General features: G+C 43.2%; 1 protein-coding gene across 2 annotated transcripts in view; it reads right to left on the reverse strand.

The window, feature by feature from the left end:
• The window catches only part of SLC44A1 (solute carrier family 44 member 1), a 71,419-nt gene extending 57,616 nt beyond the window's left edge, over window positions 1–13,803 (reverse strand). For both annotated transcript variants that reach the window (XM_054185448.1, XM_054185447.1), the window contains exon 1: window positions 13,577–13,803. In XM_054185448.1, coding sequence (XP_054041423.1) covers window positions 13,577–13,603 — 27 coding nt within the window. In that variant the 5' untranslated portion in view covers window positions 13,604–13,803. The remainder of the gene's footprint in view (window positions 1–13,576) is intronic.
• Window positions 13,804–22,939: the final 9,136 nt, after the last annotated feature.

The following is a 22,939-nucleotide window of genomic DNA, read 5'->3' on the forward strand; positions in this document are numbered from 1 at the left end:
ATTTATTTTTTTTAAAACATAAGTTACCAGTAGTTTAAATTAGTACAAAAAGATTGCATAAATGAATTTTTCAAATAGCTTTTTTTTTTTTTTTTTGCTCTGCTAAGAGTCACTATAGAAAAACTTGGAATATCCATTGTAATCATTTGTAATCAGTTTCAATAATGAAGGTATAGAGAAATTTGGTATACAAGTATTTCAGGGTGTTGCTTTTTTAAATGAAATGATAGATTTACTGTACTTTTAAAATTCATCAGGGATATTATTACTGATGTGGCAGTTTAAGATCATTTGTTATAAAACCTCATCCTAAGAACCACATTCATCTAACTACAACTCCTTTACATTCTCTGCTCTTTTATCACCTCGATGTAACACCTGGATCCAGAGTATATGCAACTGTAGCTCATTGCAGGAGAGTAAATAGAAATGACTGCTGTTCGTATGAGTAAATCAAGGAGCTAAATTACTCTGTAGCTATCTATCTACACAGGAGATAAAAGAGCCACAGTGTATGCATAGCATTAATGAACAGCGTTCAGAGGCAAAAAAGGATACTCATCCTGACCGGGTTCTTTAGGGGGAAGCTGCCATTGCGTCCTGCAGACTATAGCTTTCCGAGAAGGAAGGCTGGTTCTGATAACGTACCAGAGATTCAACTGACTGTATGATTAGCATTTAGTTCATTCCAATGGCACCATGAGTACACAATACATTTTACACCTACAATGCAAGTTCAATGCTTCAGAATTGGTGGGTTGATTGCAACACTGTGCACACCACAAAATGATATGTAAGGCATGGTCTGCTCCTGAGTTCTCTTTGGGAAACAGGCAATCCAGGTTAAAGAGGTTGCTACCGAGAAGTCACCCAGGCCAGAAGCTGTTCTGTTGAACTCAAAACTCCAGCTTCACATGCTACTGATACCTCCCTACACTGCCAAAAAGCCAGTTCTTGAACCATTTGTCAGCATTTCCTAACGACCGTTTAAGGAGCTGATTCTTTACTCGCTTCATGTATTTTTACAAGCTAAAGAACAGCCCCAATCACATGCTGGCCTTCACTATGAAGCATGGCACCTTTACTAGTTTACCAAAATGCTTCTACTACAAGAATGTAATTCTCCAGTTTACCAAAGAGAATGGCATTTTTCTGCCCAAGACATGGCACACCTTTTTACACTATTCAGCTGTTTAAAAGAAGAACTAGCAGCAACTGTATGTTGTCCTAATGAAAATTCTTCCACCTCTGAACAGGTCCTAATTCAAGCGCATAAAGAGGAATAGGAGATGAGTCCTGACCCTGAGCATTAATAGTTTAGGATATTTCCAGATCACTCAAACCTGGAGCCTAAAATCAAGAATCAACTTCCCCATTCCATATGCAGCTGCAGCCATTTTGACATAAAATGAATTAACCAGCCACTTCTCTCCTTTCATTATGAATGTTAAACTGCAGTGAGTAAGATGACTAGCACAGTGCATTAGCACTACATTTTGCCCACAAAGTGGTTAAAACATACATGATACCAATTACAGGTATAGACTGCGTGTGTCTCACTATAAACATGAGTCAGTAATTATTTCATGAAAAACAGAGCATTTGTCTGCATACACAACCAACTTAGTAGATAATTACTGATCTGAGTGTAAAACATGAGAACATTAAAAAAAAAAAGTAACAACTCGGGTATACTAGCTCTCTATATAAAATCTTCAAGTGAAGAATGCACTCTGTTGAAGTGCCCAAAGTCTTCAAGTGTTAAAACTATCTTCAATTCATGACTTCATCAACTACCTAACAATTTCTTTAAAGAAAACCCTTAGTTTATTGCACCTTGAAGCCTAGGAACACTGTGAGAAGCTGCCCTAGTTAAAATGCTCACAAGTATCTACAGACTTCCTGAGCATGACCTATAGATGTTCACATAGAACACCAAGCAGCAGCTTGCTGCAGTTTACCACAAATTCAGGTGATTCTCTCAAGTTCACAATAAACCTCATCTATTATACAGCAAGTTATTGGTATGCCTCCATTACTGGAGGAGGAACATGCACCAACAAACTCATACTTTTACTGTATACCAGTTCCCTGAAACAATGAACCATGCTGTATCAATATCTCCATAAACATACCAAAAAAATTCTTAGTGTAGACCTCTGGGGAAGAACGGTATTGCTCCTACTGTGAAGAGCCTGCTGAATATAGCACTCTCCTGGGAGGCAGAGGCTTGAATTCCCCAAGACTTACAAAACTGAAGCTAGATCTCCCACTTATAGGGGCAAGTGAGCTGTCACCATAATACTATTACAGCTACTAGTGGCAGTTGTCTCTAAAAACAATGGAAAACCATACACGCTATTTCCCATAAGTGCCCTCCAGGATGACACCATCCTCTGGATAACAAGACAGATGCCTCTGGGCCATTCCAAAAGGGATTGCATTACAGAACATGCAAATCACGGCGGTGTTAAATGTCCGTTTTTGTGGAATTTCTGCTTCAATTTAATTCCAAAATGTTTTATTTTTCAATTTTCTGCAAAGCAGACGTTAGTCATGCTTTTGGATGTTACTCAGAGCCACGTGCCAGTACTTCACATATAAGCACCCATGTCCTCATTTGCCTAATTACTTCACATCACCAATTGTTCTCTAAGGCCTTGTCCACTGAAAAGATGCATCTGCTCTTTATTAGTATGAAACTTAGGGTTCCTGTTAGGAGGTGTTTTCTGGAGGTGTAATACTGCTTTAAAGTCATCCATCAAAAGGTAATGAATTTATACTTTGCTTCCCTTCAGAGACTAAGCATACCACCAATTCAATGTGTCCACACCTCCTACTTCACTAGTGTTCTAATACTCCCCAAACAGTATTTATGAGTTTTCAACATAATGTAAACAAAATTGAGAGCATGTAAGACAGGACTTACAACATTATTGATGGTGTAATATAAAGATACTTACCCTGAAAACTCATACTGGAAGACTTCACTTACGAATCTGACATATGCTGTGTTGTATATCATCTTCCACTCATCTTTTCAGTCAACTCATATTAAACATTGCTTCTAAAACTACTTTATTACATGGTTCCACCTCAGTCTACAACTTAAATATTTATCTTGAAACATAACACAGCTGATTAAATAAAGAGCTAACATGATCAGCACACCCGCTGAGATTTTAAAGTTTAGAAAGAAGGCCATCTGCAGACAAAAGCCCACTTTTTAAACACCTAAATTATTTAGTTCTTGTTTCTTTTCTTCATCACATGTTGTTCAGTACTTATTTAAAAGCAGCAATAAGTAAGGACACTTTACAAATATCACAGTAATATTTTTCAGGGGATTAGAGCATCCATTTCAAAGCTTGTTTGGTACTTCGATGGTTTTTAATCATTAATAAAAAGCAGTCATGCAAAAAAAAAACCAACCCAAAATCAAAAAAAACCCAAACAGTTCACCTTTGAAGATATTTTGCACCTACCAAGTTACTTCATCACATTGAATTTTCTACTTGTACATCAACCTGTTTAACTTGTACATTAACCTGATTCTCAGATTTTATTACTATGAGACTGCAAGTCCCAAAATACAAAATATTTTCAAACTTTGGACTAGTAAAACATTGTCCAACTACTACACACAGTTTTCTTCCAAACGTGTTAGCTTTATCACAACATGACATTAGTAGAAGAAAAAAATAACACAGCAGAACTCCCCTGTTAACGGTCAACACAGAAGATGAAGGACATTCCACAGAAAACACTGCCCCTGTTCTCTGCACCGTCTGTCTGTGATGAGCAATTTCCCCTAAAAGAATTTTTTCACCCTTCTAAAGTGTCTAAAGCCAGAATTCAAGACAAAAACATCACCGCTGTTTAAAAGCTTGTGACCTGTACAAGTACTGCTGTGAAAAATGACGATGTTGCCACTTACTAGACATTCATAGCAGTTTGCTAAGTGTGCTTTAAAATTGCATACTACATTCAAACGGGTGTGTCAATTGAAAATCATAAAATCATTTACAGTCCTTGCAGAAGAGCTTCCTACCTTTCAAAGGCGAAGGCCTACTTGGAGGAGGATTCTGTGAGGTTAGAGGCTTGTATTTGCATATGTCAACACATCCAAGGTCCTTGTGGCACTACACTGAACACTATCAGCTAACTGTTGCATACGTTGGCCATGTGCATCCTTCCATATCACTGCATATGAAACCCAAATTCCCCAAATTTTCCAAAGTGTTGGAAATTGAGAAGCCAATAGCCATATTCAGTTACATTTAAAGGATGACATCAGCACAATAAAAGCTCCTCAGAGCCCTTTTTTCCCTCATTTCCTCCAATGACGATCAGAAAAACTTTAAGCTTACTTTTTTTTTTTGGAGGGGGGGGTGGGGGAGGAAGCTTACATAGCTTCTTAAATACAAAATTCTGATTTACAGGTCCAAAATTCTGGAATAACAAGAAAGAAACCTACTCAGGATTACAGTAAGAGGGCAGTGCTTGAGGACATTGAAGGCGTATTAGGTTAATAGGAACCAACACTAAGAAGGCTCTATCTGATTTAAAGAAAGGGTGGGAGGAGAATGGAAAGGGAAATAATGTGTCAAGTCCTTAGCTTATTACATAAGCATACTTCCTTATAAGTAGGCAATTATTCTGCAGTTTTTCATAGCAAACTAGGGAGAGTCTGACAACGCATTCCCAGGACATGGCTATCATGACCTTGAACAACATACTTTAATGGGTTTCCTGTTTTGTTTCTATGAATCTGAATACAGCATTCAGAGGTCTCTTCCTCAGTCAAATAATGTACCTGGAGAGCAGCAAGAATGGTTTCAATTTAAAAACAAACACACCAAACAACAAAAGATGATGGAACAGCTTATTCTGGGCGTCATCTCAAGGCATGTGGAGGAAAAGAAAGCTATCAGAAGTACTCAACATGGATTCACCAAGGGGAAATCATGTCTGACTAATCTGATAGCCTTCTATGATGGCATGACTGGATGGATAGATGAGGGGAGGGTGGTAGCTGTGGTCTACCTTGACTTCAGCAAGGTGTTCGACATGGTCTCCCACAGCATCCTCATAGGGAAGCTTAGGAAGTGTGGGTTAGATGAATGGACAGTAAGGTGGATAGATAACTGGTTGAAAGACAGAGCTCAGAGGGTAGTGATTAGGGGCACAGAGTCTACTTGGAGGTCAGTGACGAGTGGTGTTCCCCAGGGCTCAGTACTGGGTCCAGTCCTCTTCAGTGTATTCATCAACGACCTGGACGAGGGGATAGAGTGCACCCTCAGCAAGTTTGCTGATGGCACAAAGCTGGTTGGGATGCCTGACACACCGGAAGGTTGTGCCGCCATCCAGAGAGACCTGGACAGGTTGGAGATTTGGGCAGAGGGGAACCTTATGAAATTCAACAAGGGCAAGTGTAGGGTGCTGCACCTGGGGAGGAATAACCCCATGCACCAGTACAGGTTGGGGCTGACCTGCTGGAGAGCAGCTCAGTGGAAAGAGACCTGGGAGTCCCGGTGGACAACAGGATGACCATGAGGCAGCAATGTGCCCTCGTGGCCAAGAAGGCCAATGGCATCCTGGGGTGCATCAAGAAGAGTGTGGCCAGCAGGTCGAGGGAGGTCATCCTCCCCCTCTACTCTGCCCTGGTGAGGCCACATCTGGAGTACCGTGTCCAGTTCGGGGCTCCCCGGTTCAAGAAGGACAGGGAACTGCTGGAGGGGGTGCAGCAAAGAACTACCAAGATGATGAGGGGACTGGAACACCTATCTTATGAGGAAAGGCTGAGGGATTTGGGTCTCTTCAGTCTGGAAAAAAGACGGCTGAGGGGGGACCTTATCAACACTTATAAATACTTCAAGGGTGGGTGTCAGGAGGATGGGGCCAGGCTCTTTTCAGGGGTGCCCAGAGACAGGAGAAGAGGTAATGGGCACAAACTTGAGCATAGGAAGTTCCACCTAAACGTGAGGAGGAACTTCTTTACTTTGAGGGAGGCAGAGCCCTGGAACAGGCTGCCCAGAGAGGTGGTGGAGTCTCCAACTCTGGAGACATTCAAAACCCACCTGGACGTGTTCCTGTGCAACCTGTTTTAGGTGGCCCTGCTCTGGCAGGGGGGTTGGACTAGATGATCTCCAGAGGTCCCTTCCAACCTTATGATTCTATGATTCTAGGAAATGAAACAGGCCAGAGTTCATTTCTGCTGTAAACAGCTCCTTAAGTACATTATATTTATTAAGAAAGGGTATCAGACACAAGTCACCATGTTCTGCTTGCCGTGACTCTCCAGCATACTTTAGCACTACTAGTGGTTAAAATAGCGACAGCTAGAAACTGGCATGTGAAATGCAGTATGGAATCTCAACTTTCCTATGCATTGCACACTGGCTGTTGAAATCATATTAAAGCAGAGAAAATTAACTTTAGGACTGTAAAGCTGAACTTCAAAATGAAGTTGGCTCTTCTCTCTTCTTAAATATGCATACAGATTTTCTCGAGGCTGTTGTCATGCAATTGTACACTTTTATTACACATTAGATATTTGCTTACCTAGAAGATTAAAAAAAAAGAGGGGGCCTAGAGACAGGAGGACAACCAATAAAATTGAATTTATTTACTTCATAAATCTGTGAAACTTTAAAGTGTCCGCAAGACCTAAAAGAACCCTATTATATATTCACCAACATAGACTTGGTTTCTAAAATTTATACACAAAAAAGCTCTCAGTACAGTTTCACCAAATAAAAGTAAAAATTAGCAATCAGTTTTGTCAGCAGGCAGAAATCACCTGCTAACACTCTGCATGACTGTCTTTTAGAAGCAAAGCATAAGACTTACACAATTTTCCAACAGCTCCTTCAAGCAAGAAAGATTCAAATGCCAAATGACAAAGACACAGTTTCTGTTAGGTTAGTTTGCAAGTTTTGATTTTCATAAAATAAACCACCAAGGTAAGTTCAAAGGAACAAAAATTATAGTCAGCACAACAGAGAAAAAGGCATGCACAGTTAGTGCCTTTAGAGTAAATAGCATAAAGACAGTTGACATCTTCACTATGTAACAAAAAAGTGGTCAGTTGAATAATACTGACTATACCCTTACAATTACTAACCTAAAAGTCTGATGGCTGACAGCATTCTAGATGCCAATTAGGTTACAGTAACATTAGCTTTGGATTTAGCATTCACTATTAACAATGAAAGTTAATCAATCTTTTCCAAAACTGTTCTCACTTTACAGAAAATTTGTCTTGTAAGGGTATGTCCCATGCTTGTTCTTAATCCAAACTATAATTTCTTGAAGTGCTACAAAAATAAATAAATAAATAAATAAATCTTTGAGTTACTTGACAAAGTAAAGAAAATAATGTGTGCCATTTGAAACTTTTAAGATGCGACAAAACTGAAAGACAGTCTGAACTTCAGAGGAAGCTAGTCCTCACTGGAAAAAACTCAATGAATTTGAGAAAGTACTTACAAGTAGCTACATAATTGAAATACTTTCTAGGTTAAGATCAAAAGGAATTATTTGTACAGGTTGTGCAGTTGCTTGTGACAGCATTTGTAAACAGAGACCTGTGAGGCTTCACATGAACTGAATAGAGCTCACAGACCAGAAACACAGAAAAGTAGTCAACACTTCTTGAGAAATCTCACTCGTTAGCACTGTTCTTGGATCCTGCTTACGCCCTTCATACTGTATCTACTCGACAGAGACTAGAACAGAAGCTTCAGCTACTGTCAATGTGTTGAAAAGGAAATCTAGCTTTCTAGTGCCTGAAAGTAGAATTCACAAGGCATTCTATTTCTGCCGCCCATCAGTGCTATTAGTCGGCTGGTATTCTTCCGTGATACTACCCATGCCCACAATCAAATGGATTTGGTTTGATGTCCACTATATTCACATATTTGACTGCAAGAATCTCTGACAACTGAAGAAATGGCTGAAATACAATTAATGATACGTATTGTCCACACTAGCTCAGAAGAGACATTTCATCAAACTATGACATTTTTTTAAAAGTTAGGAACTCCAGGTTTATTCTGTGTTGTTTTGACAACAGGTGCTTATTGGAAAGTTAATGGATAATCTGTCTTCATCTCGTCTTATAATGGGAACTTCTTTTAATCTTTTAAAAACCAAGGCCACCACTAAAACCACCAAGAATAACACATGCTTTGTTTATCCCAGTCATGCCTCCAATTTCCAGCAAGATTTCGATGTCCTCTCACACGTATCTTTGATTAAGCCAGTAGCACACAAAGCTGTGCCACTGCCATTCTGCCAATGACAGAATAAACAAACACACACAGTATTTCCCAGACCCAACACAAACACTAAGACCTCAATACCTTGTCCTGTTTCCTGTAACATCATGTTAAAGTAAATGCCTTTTAACTACAATCAGCCACTTCAACTGCAGAAGAGCAGGAAGGGAGAATGGATTCTCTATCACAACTACCCCAAGTGAAAGCAGTTTAAGATCCACTTCTACCCACGGATTGTTCCCTTTCATGAACTATGAACTTCTGTCCCCCCAGATATAACAATGCAAACTTTGTGGAGCTGTGCTATAAACCAGATTGGTGGAGCAATCTGAGCTACCCTATGAAGTAAGTTTGCTTGCTCAAAAAAAACCCACACCAAAAAACACAAAAACCTGTATGGATTACTTAAATCAAACAGACTCTACAGCACAGCCTAATAGTTATGGTGACATGGGAGCTATGAACTCCAACAGTATCTCCTGGAAATCCAGTTTTACAATGGACTAATAACTGTGAGACAGCAGAATATACCACTGATGAAGGAGAAGAATGAAAAGAAAGGGAAGAGAGTATTGCTGCTCAACTGCAAAATCCATTTTTCTTCTTTAATGAAACTAAAGATCTGGAAGAAATTTGATTATTGTATCAACTTGGAGCTTCAGCACCATTTGCTCGAAAGATCTCAACATTTCGGAAGAGAAGATCACTTCCAAAACAGCACAAGAAAATTATCTGTATCAAAAAAGAGCAAAAACTTCAAGCTGTGTTGCACAGCAGATCCATGATGAAAGAGATGCAACCAGACAGAAGCGCCCATCTTGAGAAGCTCATGATAAAACTATGGCAAGGGAAGACAGTGGGCTGAAACCACGTGAAGGTACTGACAACCAGCAGCACTGCAAGACAGTAGATATGCAGGGTTGGTTTGGGTTTTTTTCCTCATATCCTTTATGAGGTTTTCACCTTGCCTGATGAGATGTCACCACACTTTGTCCAAACATCTACAGTTCAAAGAAGTGTTAGGCGGATCTGGTTATGATAATTAATGAAGAGGACATTGACTGCTCTAAGACAACTGTAAAATCTAGCTTACGTTTTACAAGGCTTGCCCAACAAGTTCAAGATGGTGACAGTCAAGAGACAGCAAGCACAAAAAAAAAAAATACCGCAAAGTCCACCTAAGTAAGTACAGAACAGCATAATCACCTAAACAAACAAAGAGGATGACTCGGTTGTAACACTGAAAAGGAACAACAGGTAAACAAGAACTCTGGTTGTTACAATAAAGAACAAGCGCAGATCACAGAAGATACCACACCAGGGGAAGTGAAAGAACTTCATGTGAGCATAGAATAAGACTGAATTAAAAAAAAAAAACCAACAAACAAAGCTGGAAAGAAGTATTCCAGATTAAAGCACCTCAACAGGCAAAACAGCAGTGGAACAACAGGAAAGAATGAGCACACCTGGAAGAAAGCCTGGTATGGCTGTATTAAATTTACCTTAACATTACTCACAGCAGTTCAAGTTGAAAAATTTAGTAGAACGGGAGGTAAGTTAATAAAAGGGGGGGAAAAATGTGGAACTACAAGCACAGACAGCAGTAGAGAAGAAGAAATAATAATCGGAGAGTAGAAGGCAGTGAAGAATAACAAGAGGACAGTATTACAGAAGCCCAGAGAGAATAAGACATCAAGCTGTAGAGGATTACAGTCAGTATTGAAAGCAGCAGAGGTCAAGGAGGGTAAGAAAGGAGGGGAATCCTTCCAACTTGGCCAGAAGGAGCCTGTAGAGATCTTAATGAAGGCAATTTCAGCAGAGCACAGAAACTGGACTGGAAGGAATTTAGTACAAAGAAATAGGAGAGAATGTACGACAACAAGTGTAAATTTTTCTGTTCCAGGAATTTGGAAAAGAAGGTAAGCAGACTAGAGTTGACTGTCAGTCTTAAGGATGGAGAACAGTAACTCAGAAAAAAATCAGGAAGGGCTTAAGATGGCAGCAAGAGGTAAAAAACAGAAATATGGAGTTGAAGCAGAAAAATTGAATGAATGGGGCTTTGGGGTCAGGCTAAGCAGTTAAAGGCAGAAAAAACAGAGAGCAAACACAAGAATCCATCACTGTAAGCAGCAGGCAGGAGTGCTGAGGAAAGGTAAACATGCCAATTCTAATCAGTTTTTCTCTGGAAACCTTTAGATTCTGCAGCGTAAGAGATACAGGAAAAAGCCTAAGGCAGAGCTCTATACAGCCTGCAAAGCAAAAGGATCTGGGAAATGCATTGGGGGGTGGGGTGGGGGGAGCGAGGTAATTGAGTATGAAATAAGAGTTAGGAAGAAAACGTCAAAGAAATCTGCCTGGTTCAACAACCAGTCAGAGGTAGGTGCATTATCCTAAATGAGATGAGGAGGTGGCAGTCATGAGAAAGGGACTTGGAGATGCAGTAATCAGATAAGATGGCTGGCAAAATCAAAACAGAAGTAATCACTTCTCCCAGAAACAGAAATGACGATTAGCAGATGAAGATCAAATAGGCTAGAGAGCTGAAGAATAAACTTGATGAGAAATCAACTTGAAAAACAAAGTCATACGGAATGAGGGTGAGGAGTCATGATAAGAGGACAGACTGTATGTCAAATACTAAGATGAAGCTACACACAGGGAGAAACAAGAAATGAGGCAACATGAAGGAATGTCTGAGGGACTCCCGCTCAGGAAAGCTTAAGAGGAAATAACAGAGGGGGGAGTATAAAGACAATGGTAGATGAGGAATACAAATTTATTGTTAATGATAAAAGAGAGGATAAGACAGACATGAGGCATTAATGTAATGCTGTATTGTTGGCAGCAAGGTTTCTGCAATCGATATACCAGACAAAACTGTTGCTGATAAAATATTCAGCAAGTACCCTTTGATTTGGATTTCCTGAGAAGACGCACAATTGCTCATGGCTAAGGAATTAAGTAAACAACCATTTTTTATACTTCAGTTACATGTATGGGATACAAAGCTCAATTATTGTACCACATCTTGGTACACATAAGGAAAGCAAATGAAATGTTCAGTAGCGTACTATTAGCATCACACGCCCTGACAGTGGGACACAAAATTTCACTGAAAATCAAAATCAGTTAGTTGAAACATATGAACAAGCCAGATATTTAAACCATCTGATACTCTATTTCTTCTGCTTTTGGTCTCATGTTACCCACAAAGAAGCCTGCATTTAAGAAAAGAACATAACAGTAAAGAAAAGAACGTTAACAGCGAACAGCGATTCAAATTCATAAAGAAGAGCTAGAAAGGGCCTATTAAACACTTAAGCAATTTGGATAGGAAGCACGGAAAATAAGGTTGGAAAAGACTTCAAAACACCAACTTCACTCTCAGTGCTCCAAGTCTCTATCAGCTTTCCTTAAGTCACTCCTGACAGATGTTTATCTAACATGTTTTTTAGCAAACCTCAAACAATACAGGCTCCACAACCTCCTCTGGCAGTCTACTGCAGTGACCGAACAATTTAAAAATCTTCCACTAACATTTGGCATATATTTCCCTCTCTGAAATTCAAACCATTTCTTCATGCACCATAAAGCTGATTGTCTTCCTCTTTGCAGCAAAATTTGCTGTACGGAAAGGATGTTCCCTATTGCAACTGGACAGCTCTCTGCAGTGTTTTGCATTGGAAGGACAGAGCCCTTATTAAAAAAAAAAAAAAATTCTGCCTGAACGGATAAGCTACAAAAACTCATCTCTGTGATGAGTCATCTGGGACAGCAGAGACGGACTTTCCCACATAAGCAGTCTGCTGGAAGCTGGATTCAGCCACCGCAAGTGACACAGCCAAAGGAAACTAACATTTACAAGCAGGCAAGGCACAGCCATAGCATTAGTCATGACCACTCGTCCTACAGCCGTCAGAAAGGAGCCAAGCGAAAAACAGCATAACTGTGGTCGTGTTGTTCAAAGGGAAAGTTAAAATGGGAAGCAGAGCCGTAAACTGGAGCGCTGGGTGGAGCTCCCGATTGTGCCTTGCTTGGCAGCACCACTCTGGGGGAAAAAAAAGGAGTCAGTAAGGGCAAAGCAGAGCGGGGGGGGAGGGGCAAGGAAGAAAAACCGAGCTACGAATAAGAGATGTGCATGGGGCCAGTCACACACAGGAAACAGGATGCAGGGAGGCACCTGAACCCTGGGCCGTGGAATAGGGAAGGGGCTGGGATCAGGACCGTGTCTCTTTCCAGAGGCAGTGGACCTGAGGGAGGCCTTAGACAAGTTTCCTCACACGAGATGGCTCCTCTCCCCGGGGTGGGGCACCACGGACCCCACGGAAAAGCGGCAGGGAAGGGGAGGCAGTGCAGAGCTATTTAGGGGGGGGACGCATCGAGGCACTGAAGAGGGTAGGAGGGAGTGCAGAGCCATAGGACAGGGGTGCAAGGTAGTATGAGGATGGCAGGGCAGAGCTGGAGGCATGCAGCATGACCCCCCACGAGTCCCCATGCAGCCGTGGCAGGGGACTGGAGCAGGGTAAGGCAAAGATTACAAAGTGATAGCGGGGTTGGAGGAATAAGGGGCAAGATGATGCTCATCCACACAGAACAGTGTGCAGAGCAGTGCAGAGGTAGAATTCCACAGAAGGGTGGGAGCAGGGCTATGGGGGTGAAGAAGAGGGTGCACAGCCGTAAGGGGGAAAAACAGAGCTATAGCAGGGAGCAAAACAACGCAGTTATGTGCATCAAGGCTAGAGGTGTGCTTGGGGGGTGGGAGGGGGGTGAAAAGGGGTTCATAGCCATGAAGAAACAGGACTATGGGAGGGGAGAGCAGAGCAACGCGCTGACAGCCATGGGAGTGCAGAGCTGCTGGTGGGGCGACAGGGAGGGAGGGAAAGCAAGGTGTTCACAGTCATGGGAAATTCTGTTTATGGGGGATGCCAGTGCGTGTTCAGCCACGGGAGAGTGGGGCTACAGGTGTAGCGAGGGGAGGCACAGCCATAGGGGAGTGAGGCTACGGTGGCGGGAGGGAGCAAAGTGGTGCGCAGCCATGGGAGAGCTGGGCTATGAGGCGCTAAAGGGGACGCACAGCCACCGGAGAGCGCGGCTTGGGGCGGGGGGGTGGTAACCGGGTGCAGAGCCATGCGACAGCCTGGGGGGCAGAGCTGGGGAGGGGTCCCACAGCCACGGGGGCCAGTGGGCGCGCAGGCGGAGGGACGGGGCCCGGCAGGGGAGGCAGGAGGGCCAGGGGGGAGCCGAGGAGGGAGAAGAGGGACAGCAGGGCCCGGCGGCGGGCGCGGGCCGCTCACCTGCGCGGCGGAGCTGCAGCAGCCCATGGCGTCCGCGGGTCCCTGCCCTGACGCTGCCCGCTAGGCGCCAGGCAGGCGCTGGGCATCCACCCGCCGCGACGGCCCGCCCCGGGGCGGCGGCGAGGCGGAGCGGAGGACCGCCGGGGAACCGCCGGGCCCGATCAGGCGAGCGCGGCTGCAGCACCAGCCCCACCGCGGCGCCCCCTCATCCTCCCCCCGCGGCGGCGGCGGCCGCGGCTGAGGGGAAGGGGCGGGGCCTGCGGCGGGCGGGGCCGGCGGGGCGGGGCCAGGGTGCTGCAGCGAGGGGGGTACCTGCCTGCGCGGGTGGCTCCGCCCCCGCTTCCGCCCGGCGCGCCGCTTCCGCTGGCGTCAATGGCTTTTGCCCGGTCGCCAAGGCGACGGCAGGGCTGGTGGCGGGCGGCAGGCTCGGCCCTCGGGCCCTGGCTGTCGCCGTTCCGGGGCTGGACATGGTCAGACGATCCTCCCTCTTTTTTCCCCCGGGAAAGAGGGAGCGCTGCCCCGTGCGGGGGCAGCATGGGGGGGCAGCTGCGTTGGGAATCCGTGCTCTGGGCAGGGTGGCTTCCAAGTGGCGGGTGCTCCCTGAGAGGGAGAAGGGACCTGCTTGCGTAGGCCTGTAGTACGTGTTCTTGCAGGCACGAGAGGGGCTTGAGTTGCCTCTGCTTGATGGGGTGAGATGCTTGAGAAATCCAGTCTGGCAGGCCTGTGTCTTGTACTCCCTTCAGCGTGGCTTATCCCACTCTCCAGACCAGCTCTTACCATTGGCACAACGTGGGGAGCACCCAGTCATCTGAAATGGTAGCCTTGAGTGATTGCAAAAGATGTGAGTGTATCCCCTGGAGTCACAGTTGATTGCCATGTTTTCGCAGCTGATGTTGGCAAGCTTTGTAGCCTTCCCAGAGGTGCAGATGCAGGTGTTATTCTTTTGAGGTGTATGCCTCAGTAACTGAAAAGAGATGATTTTGTGAACTACATCAGGATGACATTTGCTGCATAGTTAGCTGATCAGAAGTTCAGTCTCTGAACAGTACGCTGGACCATGTTCCTAAGCCATGCAGGCAGCAACAGATGCCTCACAGCTTCTGAACCAGTGAAGTAAATACATGGCTGCATCTTGTAGTTGTTAATGGCAGAAAAGACGCCAGCTTTTCTCAGAGTGAAAGAAACTCACAGTCCCTCTTAGCATAAACTTACCGTCCCAGCAGTTTTATTTGGACATGGCCTAAACATATTAAGTGATACTCTAAGTGAAATTATTTTTTGCTGAATCTTAACTCTCAAGCAAGTTTAATTCAATCAATGTAATAGAATATCCATGATTGGAAATAACACTGCAGTGACTTCAGTTTAAAATGATCCTTTGACAGGCAGAATGAGGCAAAGGAGGCCTTGTGACTAGGGAAGGAGTCTTGTTAGGCTTCCAAAATAGAACAAAAACTGGCATGTGGGTGAATTGTGAATCATACTTTCTTTTTTTTTTTAGCTCTTCTCAGTTTATCAGCAAGTAAAATCACTTCTCAAAATTTCCATATTTTCTAATACCTGGTTAAAATACCTTTTTACCACTTATATGTACATTGCCCTTTTTACTCATTGTTCCACCCCATTCTGTCTTATTCAAAGGTGTGACCATCAAAGAACTGTTTTGCAGGAACACGCTCCAGGAGGTATGTTTCTTTTGTGATAGACACAAGAATGGATAACAAGAAATCTGTAGTCAATTCTTGTGTAACTTTGGACATGCCCCTTCAGTTCCTCTGTTCCTGTTTTGCCATTTATAAAATTGCCTTTTGTCCCCGTGTTTGTCTTTTTCATTTGCTTGGGTAACAAGAGCATGATGTCTTTACCGGAGATGTTATTTAGTCAGTCTGTTAAATAGACCAAATTAATTTTTTTTCAATAGTTCTTATGTTTCATTTAGGACCTCAAAGTGTTGTCATGGTAATTAAATACTGTCTCCTACTTTTTGCATGTAGACTAAACACGTTCAGCACTGTTATCAGCAGATAGCGATGGATTAAAGCACAGTCTCTGCCCCCCACCCCCCAGATTTGTGGACTCTTCAAAATAAAAAAAGGGCATTCTAGCCAATATTCAAAAGCTTTGTGCAGCTGCGTAGGGGGAATGGTAGCTTTACAGTGATTCAAAAATGCCAGTCCTTCATTGTCTGGGAGAGCCTTAATGGAAAAGCTTGTAAAGACATACCGGCTGTAGCATAGGTAACAGGTTTATTGTAAGTATGTGACAACTGTTGAAAGAAATTGGACAAATCTGAGTGTTAGAAATAGTCACCAGAGTAATTGTCCTTATCTCTGCTCCTGGCCCAAGGAAATTAGTTGCATTTTTGACAGGGATGCGGTAATAGCAGCAGGGGTAGATGTCTGACTTTCATTAATTTAACAGTGCTTTGTTTGGCCAGTCACACAAAGGAGAGGAAAAGTTAAAAGGTTCTTGCTTATTCATGATTTCACTTGCTTTTATATTTATTCAGATTAGGTGTTGGGGAAGAAACTGGAAGGGATTGAAATGGGAATTGCTGAATCTTAATTCAGTAATACAGAAGTTGAACTTTAAGCATACGCCTAAGTGCATTTTTTGAACTGTGCTTTATGGATTTCTTTCTGAAGCTGATTGTAATCTGCTATAAGGCATGGTTACATCACAAGCTGCTAAAGTGCAAATCAGACTGCCCAGATTTAATGTTAATAAGAATCTACGTTTTTTTTCTGTAACAGATTTGTGTCTGCCCTTCTCCTCTCAGCCAAGAAAGATGAGCTTTATCTATATTTTCATTTCATTGCTAGACTCCGAATGACAAGTTAGAGTTTCTGAAGTATCATCTGATACTGAGAAAGGGAGACAGCAACAGAGAGAAGGCCCTAAAGTGACAAAAATGCCTTTAGTACTTGGGTTGAGTAAATTGTAGGTTGTATCCAGAATGCTTCCCCTCTGGGAATTATGGGGAGGAGAAAATGAAGATAAGGAAACATTCCAGAAAAAATTGTGTGGTACTATTTATATTTCTTAGTAGGTCTAGGATCCTAACCTTAGGCACACGTATTTAAACACCTAAGGATTTTCCAAGGTACAAAACAATCTATAGCTTCCGTGCCATATTAAAGAGAGAAATACCTTTATAATAGCAGCAGATAAAATTCAGACCATTTGGATATGTTCTGAAGTATGGATTTTGGGATGGAGTTTTCAAACAAGCTCAGTACTGCGCTAACTGCTCAATCAAGAGGTAGTCCAAACCTGGCCTTGCTGTTAATGAAAGGGAAAAGTTGCGTCATGCAGACTAAAAATTGGGTATTGTGCTAGCAACACATTGTTACAGTCCTTGTGTTCACCTCCCTCTTCTAATACACAAACTCCGATTATTATCATTCTGCTGACTTCTTCCACCTACCAATAAATCCGCACCTATGAATGCTTGGCAACCACTCGGCGTTTTAAAAAAATCCTATGCTGTGTGTTTAGCCTCAGTATTCCTGTTTTGTTGGTTTGTTTGGTTGGTTGGGTTTTTTAAATCTATTTAAATACAGAATCACACCTATTCCCTCCATAATGTGCCCAGTGACCAAAAGAATTGTTAGCTTTCGTATTTGTGAAAAGGTTCACATGAGGTTCACACAGGCCCACCTCTCAAGCTTGCCATCCAGAAGGACCTGGACAGGCTTGAGAGGTGAGCCTGTGCAAACCACATGGAGTTCAACCAGACTAAGTGCAAGGTCCTGCACCTGGCTCATGGCAATCCCAGGCACAAATACAGATTGGGTGGAGTATGGCTTCAGAGCAGCCCTGAGGAGAAGGACCAGGGTGCTGGTAGACAAGAAGCTCAGCATGAGCTGGCAATGCATACTTGCAGCCCAGAAAGCCAACAGTGTCCTGGGCTGCATCAAAAGAAGCGTGGCCAGCAGGTCGAGGGAGGTGATTCTCCCTCTCTGCACTGGTGAGACCCCACCTGGAGTACTGCGTCCAGCGTCTGGAGTCCTCAACACAAGAAGGACATGGACTTGTTGGAATGGGTCCAGAGGAGGGCCACGAAGATGATCAGAAGGCTGGAGCGCCTATGCTATGAGGACAGGCTGAGAGAGTTGGGGTTGTTCAGCCTGGAAAAGAGAAGGCTCCAGGGAGACCTTATAGCGGCCTTCCAGTACCTAAAGGGGGCCTACAGGAAGGATGGGGAGGGACTTTTTATCAGGGAGTGTAATGACAGGACAAGGGGTGATGGTTTCAAACTGAAAGAGGGCAGATTCAGGTTGGCTATTAGGAAGAAATTCTTTCCTGTGAGGGTGGTGAGACACTGGAACAGGTTGCCCAGGGAGGTTGTGGATGCCCCATCCCTGGAAGTGTTCAAGGCCAGGCTGGATGGGGCTTTGAGCAGCCTGGTCTAGTGGGAGGTGTCCCTGCCCATGGGCAGGGGGGTTGGAACTAGATGATCTTTAAGGTCCGAACTGAACCATTCTGTGATTCTGTGATTTCAGCAGAATACTAACAAAAGTACAATGCCAGAAGGCATTCCAGCAAACACATGGTGAATAGTTTGTCAGCCTGTCTCTATAAGCAATGTGGAGATAAAGCCCACTGACACACTCAGAGCCCCATGGCCTCACTATCTTGCATATCTCAGAAGCCACCTGAAACTGGTCATCTTCCTGAAAAGTTCAACCATGCCATTGCACTTGTTTATTGCTGAGGAACTACAGCATGGGTGCTTGTGTCAAGTCACACAGGACACCAACTACAAAGCAGAGAACAGAACTGTATCTTCAAACTCCAGCTTGTACCCCAAACATCCTGTCAGTAATGAATTTTACTCAGTCATGGCAAAAGCATTCACATAATCCTCCTTTGCAATTAGAATGGCAGGATTCTTACAGACTTTTTCATCTCTGACTAAGAAAAGTTGCATATTGCTCAGTAAGTCTGAGCTCTCACAAGTTAAAGCTAAGATTTTCTTCTTGCTGTCTGTCTGACCACAGAGGAGCAAGTCAATTCAGTGAACTTACTGGGAAAGTCAGAAAACCTGCTGTGATTCTACTTTGTGCTGCAGCCCCATAAATTGGTCATGATGGTTCGGTTTCAATTTGAGAACTGGAGACTCCAAGGAAAGAGAAAGCAGTAGAGAGCTTTCTGAATGAATCAGGAAGGTGAAATTTTCTTTCCCCACTTCTGAATCAAGATTTTAGTCCATTGTACTCAGAGATGTAAGTTTTTGGTGAGAGGACAGAGCTATATGGTGGAGATCTGGTCCATTGGTGGCTATCAATAATGTTCAAGACCCATTAGAAGAATAATATTTAAGTGTGTTGGCAAAATGGCTTTCTAAACATGTGCTTTCTCCCTACAGTAGTCCATTCACACCACAATGAAAATAAAATAGATATCCTTTCTATATTAAAACATGTTGCTTTGCACTATCTCGAACCTGCTGGACTTCGTTCTGATGTTGGACACCTGTGCATGAAGAACTGTTTGAGTAGATCATTTCAGACAAGTGAAACATCTGTCACACATTTACATTGTTATCAGCCTGAGTCAGAATCATGGTAGCAATTTGCATCTGTAATGTTCCATATCCAGTATCGGACCCCCTGAGAAATCCACTCTTCAGAAAACATCCTTAAAAATAGCTGGGACAGTGCCGTTGCGTGTGGGGGGTGGGGTACCCAACTGATGTCATGTTAACAACCAGGAAAATGTAATTTGTTCCAGCTTTGTAAGAAAGTTTTGTGTTGCTCAAAGGAGGCACAGAAAGCCAAGTGCAGTCCTTCCTGTAGAGACAGTATCATCATAATACATGATTAGCCATTATGATCTCCTGTCATTTCACTCAAGAAGAATTACGGCTCTCACATGGAGGATATAAGACTACAGATGGAGCACTGCCTGCTACAAATCTCTTGTAAGGCTGCTGCAGTAAATCTCTTGGAGAAAAGTCATTGCCTGGAAAAAACTATGCTAAAGAGACCTGCCATTTGTTTTCTTAGGGAAGAGGGGCTGTGGAGGGATGCATTGTTCATTCTTCGCTCCTTAATGTCATGCAAGGAAGCATTCCTCAAGATTCAGCTTTTTTCTCAGCATAAGACTAGAAAGGAGACACGGCAATATTCAATGTGTTGTGTGGCTCTGGCTTTCTGTATAGTGTTTTGTATGAGAGAGAAGGAGTAGAGACATCACTCTGCAGAGGCTGACTCAGACTGTGATGAATTTTATAGCTTAGTTATAGTAATGGCCAAATAGAGGTTGCTGGATTGGCACAGGTCTGGACTACTGGTTGTGGAGAACATCTACAACGGGCTCAGAATTGCTATTCAACTCAGGTGCAGGCTTAAGACCAAACAGTGCTTTATCATTGACACAAACCATCGTTCATATACTGAATGTAGCTGAATAGACGCTGATGAAGCTCAAAATACTGACAAGTATCCTGTGCGTGAGTCTTTGAAAGTACTCTTGAAACTTTGAGGCTGAGTTATATCAGCAAGGTGGGTAGAGAGATGGGACTGTCATAGGTCTCAGCATAATTCAGCTCCATACTGCAACTGGCAGTATACATACAGCCACAAGAGCTAACATAACGTAAAGCTAACAGGAAAAGATACAAGGGGCTTCATACTGAGTTTCACTGGGCATTTTCCTTCTAGGGTGGGTTTTAAAGGTCCCAGTCTGTCCTGGTTTCAACCAGGAAAGAGTTAATTTTCTTTCTAGTGATTGCTGTGAAAGCAATGTAAAAAATGCATATTGTTTAAGTCGTTGCTAAGTGATGTTTATACTCTTCAAGGACTCTTTTCAGCTTCCCATAGAATCTGAGAAGGAGCCTAGACAGAACAATGGAACGGCCAATGGAATATTCTGTACCGTCATGCTCAGTATATAAATGGGGTATGGCTGGGAGGTGGGAATCTGTGATCACTGCTTGGGAAGGTACCAGTTCACCAGGTGGTGAGAGTGACTTGTGTCATCATCATTATTATTATCCTTTTCTGTTATTGTTTCTATTAAACTGTCTTTATCTCAACCCGCAAGGTTTTTTTCTTTCCCTTTCCCCTCCTTTTCTCACTTTTCTCCCTGCCCTTCTGTGGGGAAACAGCAGAACTGTGCGAGTGGCTGTGTAGTCCTAGCTGCTGGCTGGGGTTAAACCATGACTCAGCCTCGCTCCTTGGTTTTCTTTGCATCACTCATGTTCACCTTTAAAATGAGGGTATTAAAAAATTGAAAAGCAATTTCTTTTTATACAATGCCCACTACTCCAATTACAAAAATAAGTACCTATATATATATATAAATAGGCATCAAGATACATTTGAAATTGAGGATCTCAATTTGCATGTTTCCTACATATGTACACATGCTTAACTTTAAACTCATAATTAAGTGCTTTGCTTAGTGAAAGCCTGTAAGTAATCATAAGAATGTTTGAAAATCTAATGTTAAGTTAATTTTTCTGGCTTGCAGAGAAGATGGAGACTTTTTGTGCATCCATCAGCTCCTGTTAATCTTGACTTTCTTTTTGAAAAACTCACATTGCTAATTTAAGAAAATAATTTAAACTTTGCAAGTGGTATACCTTGTGTGACCTAGCTGGTCTAGTTGGACGATTTCCATCCTTCCTGGTGCTGGACAGCTGGATGGTACTGTGAACAATATACGTGCTCCAGTAGATACAGGTTGCCTCTGCTTAGCAGTATCAGATACCAGGCTGCCTGTGTCCCTTGGCTTGTGATGGCTGATGCCGCCTCTTACTAACAGCTGTGGGGTTTAAGGCCACAAAGAACTCGGGTGCAGAAAAAAATCATAGAACCATAGGGTTGGAAGGGACCTCTGGAGATCATCTAGTCCAACCCCCCTGCCAGAGCAGGGTCACCTAAAACAGGTTGCACAGGAACACGTCCAGGTGGGTTTTGAATGTCTCCAGAGTTGGAGACTCCACCACCTCTCTGGGCAGCCTGTTCCAGGGCTCTGCCTCCCTCAAAGTAAAGAAGTTCCTCCTCACGTTTAGGTGGAACTTCCTATGCTCAAGTTTGTGCCCATTACCTCTTCTCCTGTCACTGGGCACCCCTGAAAAGAGCCTGGCCCCATCCTCCTGACACCCACCCTTGAAGTATTTATAAGTGTTGATAAGGTCCCCCCTCAGCCGTCTTTTTTCCAGACTGAAGAGACCCAAGTCCCTCAGCCTTTCCTCATAAGAGAGGTGTTCCAGTCACCTCATCATCTTTGTAGCCCTTTGCTGCACCCTCTCCAGCAGTTCCCTGTCCTTCTTGAACCGGGGAGCCCCGAACTGGACATGGTACTCCAGATGTGGCCTCACCAGGGCAGAGTAGAGGGGGAGGATGACCTCCCTCGACCTGCTGGCCACACTCTTCTCGATGCACCCCAGAATGCCTGTGGTATAAACACCAAAAAGAAAATATTTGTTGACGTTATTCTTGAGAACAGCAAGTCCTATTAACTTCTACAAGCATTTTTTCTTGTCAGCACTTTGTCTTTGATTGCCAGGTCTTTGATTACCTGGAAGCTATGTCTCGCCTGCAGAATTTGCAGGGATTTTTCATTCAAACTCAGAAGTATTTTATAGGAACGCAATCAGTCAATGGTTTTTTTAGGTTTGTTTTGTTTTGTTCTGGCTACATCTGTTTCATTTGGCAAAGTATTCCCCTAAATACTGGAATAATATCCACCAAGTAAATTGTTTTATAATCTGTAGAAAGCCAGGATTTGTCTGTGGGAATTTTTTAACTGCCTTTCCCATAACTATTAACTTAGCAGTACTCCAGAATGTTCTGGTTGCTCTTTGCTTCTTCCTGACACCATTCAAACTCCAGCCTCTAGTCACCTGCACCAGTTTTTCCTGCTATTAATGCTCCTGTTGACAATTGTTTTAAGTTCTTAGGTAGGAGAATACTTCCAAACTAAAAGCATAAACAGTTTGCCTGTAGATAATAGGCTGACATGCCAAACATGTTGTTGCTTCACATCACTGTTGAGCAGATGATGCTGGGAAATAGCTCTTTTGCTGTGACATCATCACCCTTGTGGCAGAGAAGCAGAAGTGTTTAACTTCTGTTGCAGGATTAATGAGAAAGTGATTAATGAGACAGAACTGAGATACTGGGGTAAGGGGACCCCAGCAGCAGACTAAGAACATGGGAGAAGGTGGGATGAGTGCTAGTAGTTAACTGAAGAGGGTTTCTTTATTCCTCCTGTCACCGCCTCTGTTACCTTGCTGCTTAGATTCCAGAAACCTGACCAAGGCAGCTAGATAGGTATTGGCCATAGAGACTCTGACAGACCCTGGGTACCAACAGTGCAGCTTTATCAGTTTTCATGGCACGCTGGAAA

This window comes from Rissa tridactyla, chromosome Z (assembly GCF_028500815.1).
Source record: "Rissa tridactyla isolate bRisTri1 chromosome Z, bRisTri1.patW.cur.20221130, whole genome shotgun sequence".
Lineage (NCBI taxonomy): Eukaryota > Metazoa > Chordata > Aves > Charadriiformes > Laridae > Rissa > Rissa tridactyla.